This window comes from Neoarius graeffei, chromosome 24 (genome assembly GCF_027579695.1).
Source record: "Neoarius graeffei isolate fNeoGra1 chromosome 24, fNeoGra1.pri, whole genome shotgun sequence".
Lineage (NCBI taxonomy): Eukaryota > Metazoa > Chordata > Actinopteri > Siluriformes > Ariidae > Neoarius > Neoarius graeffei.
The window spans coordinates 45,239,714-45,245,713 of record NC_083592.1 but is presented as its reverse complement, the minus strand read 5'-3'; the positions used below and the strand labels follow the sequence as shown (position 1 = coordinate 45,245,713).

Below are 6,000 nucleotides of genomic sequence, written 5' to 3'. Positions count from 1 at the left end.
AAGGAAGGAAGGAAGGAAGGGAGGGAGGAAGGAAGGAAGGAAGGAAGGAAGGAAGGAAGGAAGGAAGGGAGGGAGGGAGGGAGGAAGGAAGGAAGGAAGGGAGGGAGGAAGGAAGAAAAGGAAGGAAGGAAGGAAGGAAGGAAGGAAGGAAGGGAGGGAGGGAGGGAGGAAGGAAGGAAGGAAGGAAGGAAGGAAGGAAGGGAGGGAGGAAGGAAGGGGGGAGGCTTTTTTAAATAAATACATACATAATTTTTTTCAAATAATACTTTCTTCTTCTTCTCCACCTCCTGCCCCCTCCTCATTATTATTATTATTGTTGTTATTCACACCCATTTGGGCCATTTTTTGCTAAAAGTGGTATAAGCAGTTACTTAGGGCCACCAGGGGGCCCAATAAGAAGACAGGATTTAAATAAATAGAATGAATGAATGAATGAATGAATGAATAGCACTGAACAGCGGTGAGAAAATCACTGTTAAGTTGAATTATTTAATTTTTTTCTCTGAAAAACTGCATTATCAGCTTCAGTGTAATGAACGCCGACCAGCTCTCACAGAACCCTACGCAATAACTATGTCCAACTCTTCCCCTGCTGCATGTACTCTCACACCAGACCACACACACAGGGTCATTTCTAGCTAAAAGTGATATAAGTAGTCACTCTGAGACAACAGGGGCCCCCACAAACATGCATAATTTAAATATATAAATTAAATATAATCCAGCCACTGGGGGTGCATAAGCGTACTCTTGGTGCCGGTCCCAAGCCCGGATAAATTGGAGAGGGTTACGTCAGGAAGGGCATCTGGCGTAAAACTGTGCCAAATCTAACATGCGGAATAAAATGGGGGCTGCGATAGTGAGGTGAGAAAGAGAGCGCAGGCAGGGTGGAGCAGTTGGAGTAGGATTTCGGGAGTCACTTGTGATCGGAAAGTCCCAGCAAAAGTGAAAGGTAAGATGTATAAGACAGTAGTGAGACCAGCTGTGATGTATGGATTGGAGACCATACCCTTAACGAAGAGACAGGAGGCAAAGTCGGAGGTGGCGGAGTTGAGGATGTTAAGGTTTGCGATGGGAGGTTGGACAGGATAAGGAACGAGCACATCAGAGGGACAGCACGTGTAGAGAGCTTGGGAATTAAGCTAAGAGAGATGAGACTGAGATGGTATGGGCACATCCTGAGAAGAGATGCAGAGCATGTTGGAAGGAGAATGTTGAGGATGGAGCTGCCAGGCAAACGAAAACGAGGAAGGCCAAAGAGGAGATACATGGATGTGGTGAAAGAGGACGTGAAAGTAGCAGGTGTGGTAGAGAAGGATGCGGAAGACAGGGAGCAATGGAGACGAAAGATCCGCTGTGGCGACCCCTAATCGGGAACAGCCAAAAGAAGAAGAGGAAATAAAATAAATAAACAGATTAGAAATGCATGTATTATTATTATTATTATTATTATTATTATTATGCAAATGATAATTCACAGCAAGCTAGGAATAAACCTATCAAGCTGGTATTCTTGGGATAGGTATCGAGCCACTTCCCATTGCCTTGGGTACCGCATCCCATGTTCTTCCGTCCTTGTCACATATCAAGAACTTTGCGGATTTTCTTTGCTGATCCCAGCAAAACTGATGTCTGCATCAGCTCAATGTCCTTAACCATCTTGATCTCTTCCAATCTCTTTAAACTTCTTGGTCGGGTCTCAGGGTGCCCATTATAACTGGAACAATCTTGACATCTTTCAACTTCCAGACCCTCTTCAACTCCCTCTAAAGGTCTTGGTACTTTTCAATCTTTTCCTCGTCTTTACTGTAGATTCTTGTGTCGAATGGGAATGGACATCTACGATGCAACACTTTCTGGACTCCTTGTCAAGTACGACAATATCTGGTCTGTTAGCATTGGTTTGTCCGTTCGGATCTTAAAATCCCAAAGTATCTTAGTCCCCTCTGATTCAAGTACCGGCTTGGGTATACAGTTCTACCACTTTTCTTCTCTTTCAAAGCTCACTTTCTCACAAAACAGCCAGTGGATCACTTGGGCGACTTTGTTGTGTCTCCAGTTTTTGTAATACTTCTGAGCCAGCACCTTGCATTCAGCTACTATATGTGCCACTGTCTCTTCCCTTTCTCCACACATCCTGCACATTGGGGAACTGTTTTGTTTGTCTTTTCTGTGTTTTACACTGGTGGTTCTTAGAGCTTGGTCCTGTGCTGCTGTTAGTAGCTTCTCCATTTCCTTCTTTAAGTTTACTTTCTCGAGCCACACCCATGAGCTTTCATCTTTCTCTTGGTCTGTACTTCTAAAAAACTGTCCATGAAGAGGCTTTGCTTGGTACCTCTGCTGTCGTTATTATTATTATCCATCCATCCATCCATCCATCCATCATCTGTAGCCGCTTATCCTGAGTAGGGTTGCAGGCAAGCTGGAGCCTATCCCAGCTGACTGTGGGCGAGAGGCAGGGTACACTCTGGACAAGTCGCCAGGTCATCGCAAGGCTTATTATGATTATTATTGTTGTTGTTGTGCACACCCAGCTGGTCAATTTCTAACCAATAGTGGTATAAGCAGTTGCTTAGGGCCACCAGGGGGCCCCACAAGAATGCAAGAAAGAAAGAAAGAAAGAAAGAAAGAAAGAAAGAAAGAAAGAAAGAAAAGGAGGAATGGCAGATTAATAAATAAATAAATAAATAGCTTTCAAATAATAGCTTCTTCATCTTTTCCTCCTCCTCATGATGATGATTATCCATCCATCCATTATCTGTAGCTGTTTATCCTGTTCTACAGGGTCGCAGGCAAGCTGGAGCCTATCCCAGCTGACTATGGGCGAAAGGCGGGGTACACCCTGGACAAGTTGCCAGGTCATCACAGGGCTGACACATAGACACAGACAACCATTCACACTCACATTCACACCTACGGTCAATTTAGAGTCGCCAGTTAACCTAACCTGCATGTCTTTGGACTGTGGGGGAAACCGGAGCACCCGGAGGAAACCCACGCGGACACGGGGAGAACATGCAAACTCCGCACAGAAAGGCCCTCGCCGGCCCCGGGGCACGAACCCGGACCTTCTTGCTGTGAGGCGACAGCGCTAACCACTACACCACCGTGCCGGCATGATTATTATTATTATTGGTGGTGGTGGTGGTGGTGTTGTTGTGCACACCCAGCTGATCCATTTCTAACCAGTAGTGGTATAAGCAGTTGCTTAGGGCCAAGAGGGGGGCCCCATAAGAATACAAGAAAGAAAGAAAGAAAGAAAAGTAGGAATGGCAGATTTAAAATAAATAAATAAATAGCTTTTAAAATAATAGCTTCTTCATCTTCTCCTCCTCATGATGATGATTGCTGTTGTTGTTCTTGTCGTTGTTGTAGTACACACCCATCTGGGCTATTTCTTGCTAATAGTGGTATCAGCATTTGCTTAGGGCCACCAGGGGGCCCCATAAGAAGACAAGATATAGATAGATAGATAGATAGATAGATAGATAGATAGATAGATAGATAGATAGATAGATAGATAGATAGATAAAATGAAGAGTAGGAATGCCAGATTTTTAAAAAAAAGTATACATAATACATTTTTAAAAGAATGTATTATTATTATTATTATTATTGGGGGGCGGCACGGTGGTGTAGTGGTTAGTGCTGTCGCCTCACAGCAAGAAGGTCCGGGTTCGAGCCCCGTGGCCGGCGAAGGCCTTTCTGTGTGGAGTTTGCATGTTCTCCCCGTGTCCGCGTGTGTTTCCTCCGGGTGCTCCGGTTTCCCCCACAGTCCAAAGACATGCAGGTTAGGTTAACTGGTGACTCTAAATTGACCGTAGGTGTGAATGTGAGTGTGAATGGTTGTCTGTGTCTATGTGTCAGCCCTGTGATGACCTGGCGACTTGTCCAGGGTGTACCCCGCCTTTCGCCCGTAGTCAGCTGGGATAGGCTCCAGCTTGCCTGCGACCCTGTAGAACAGGATAAAGCGGCTAGAGATAATGAGATGAGATTATTATTAGGAGGAGGATGTTGCTTCGGTCCCCCAAATGTTCCGAAACGGCCCTGCTGAAGCATGTATATGTTTGAGAAATCAAAATCTGTTGACGCTAATAATTCAGTTTTATGTGATTGTGTGCACACTACACTATAACGCGACTTTAATGATGAGAACTGAAAAGGTCTATAAACGGCTCCATAAAACTCCAGAAGAGCTGCAAATCCTGATTGTGAATCTTTCCCACTTTAGTGTTACTGCTGAGCTAAAATAAAGCAGGGAAATGTTTTGCAGCCAGTTTACAGCTTGACAGCAGCGTGATGCAAATAAAGAACTCTGAAGAAACAACAGAAATATATGTATTAATAGGAAACATACAAATGTAGGAATGAGTTCTATAAAATAAACCCCTTGCCTTTAAGATGGCCTCTGGGAAGTTCCTGTTAAAGAAGCGGATCACTTCCTTTACGCTGGCAGTCGTCTTGGTGCGCACCGTGATCATGTAACCATCCCCAAACCTGTGGAGATCAAATGCCTCATACACTCATACTGGAAAGATAAATTAATGAGATTTAACCGATATTATGTGCTGTGTTCAATAAACTAGAGGTGACTGCAAAAGTTTGTACACCTTGACTTCAAAATGAGACAATCCTCCAAGAGATTTGAAGCGAGTTAAGTTTTACAAACGTTCCTTCATTATTATAAGTGATAAAAATGGTCAAAATATAATATAAAATGTGAACTTTTTTTTGAACTGGACTTTTTCAAATTCAAAATCACGTGTCTCATCTGTTCATAGTCCATTGTGCTCGTGAAAAGTGCTACTATGAAGCATAACCACTTCAAATTGTCTTTTTAGCCATGAATTAATCAATAATGGTAAGTGCTCACAGTTTCCCATTCCCATTCGGTCATGTTAGCTGCTTATACAGACCTTCATAAGAAAAGGATTTCATGTCACTGGACCCTTACAAATTTGACTTGAATACTCCTGATCTGTACTGAGTGTAAACAGTAAACACTATTACATGAAGATGGATTTCAGTTTTGTAGATAAACTCTAAAGGACAGTTACAATTTCCCACACAGAACTGAAGGGTGTGCAAACTTTTGCACTCTACTGTTCTCACCTGTTCTTGAGATGCTGAATACTGCCCAGACACTTGAACCTTCCATTAACCATGATTCCCAGGCGAGTACACAATGCCTCACACTCCTCCATACTGAAATTAAAAAAAAACAAAAAAAACATCAGTTAACACTTACGAAGCAATCAATCAATCAATCAAACCGTGTAGTGTTGGCATCTTCGCCACCTGTGTGATGTCAGCACCACCGATCGTCCCGTCTTGATGATGTCGAGGATAAGGTTCCAGAGGAAGCGGCGAGCTTTCGGGTCCATCCCGGTGGTGGGTTCATCCTGCAGGACACAGAAGAGGACATGATCAGGGACAGAGCTCAATTATTTCAAAAGATAAGTATTAGAGAACACAGCTGAGGAGCTCCAACCAGGAAGATCAGGGACGGGTATCCGATGAGAGCGATGGCTGTGGATAGCTTGCGTTTGTTTCCTCCGCTGTACGTGCCAGCTGGTTTGTCCGCATACTTCGAGAGCTGGAGCTTCTCCAAAGCCCACTGCACCACCTGAGGGGGGCAGAGAGGAGAATGTGAACAGTGGAATGAAATGAAAAGGGATTGACTGGGACTAATCCTCAATTGGACCTGAAACAGTTGTTAAAGGAAGTAGTTGGTTTTTCAGATGCCTCTTTTCCACCAAATCAGTTCCAGGGCTGGTTCGGAGCCAGTGCTGATTCACAACTCGTTCAACTTGCGAGCCAGCTGAGAACCAGTTTGCTTTTCCATCGCTCGCGGTGCTAAGGGAAGCCACGTCATTACATCGCTTTATATGTCAGTTACGTCATTACATCGCTGTATACGTCAGTTACGTCGCTACATTTGCATAAACCTTGGCGCGAATATCGAAGCAAAAACAACACGGAAGAAGCAACAGCAGCAAC

The 6,000-nt window shown here is 44.0% G+C and overlaps 1 protein-coding gene across 1 annotated transcript in view; it reads right to left on the bottom strand.

Moving 5' to 3' along the window:
- The window catches only part of abca2 (ATP-binding cassette, sub-family A (ABC1), member 2), a 187,968-nt gene that overhangs the window by 15,454 nt on the left and 166,514 nt on the right, over positions 1–6,000 (bottom strand). The window contains exons 43-46 of the mRNA XM_060907364.1: positions 5,492–5,626; positions 5,299–5,402; positions 5,113–5,205; positions 4,395–4,497 (exon numbers count right to left, since the gene is read on the bottom strand). Of these exons, the coding sequence (XP_060763347.1) occupies positions 4,395–4,497; positions 5,113–5,205; positions 5,299–5,402; positions 5,492–5,626 (435 nt within the window). The remainder of the gene's footprint in view (positions 1–4,394; positions 4,498–5,112; positions 5,206–5,298; positions 5,403–5,491; positions 5,627–6,000) is intronic.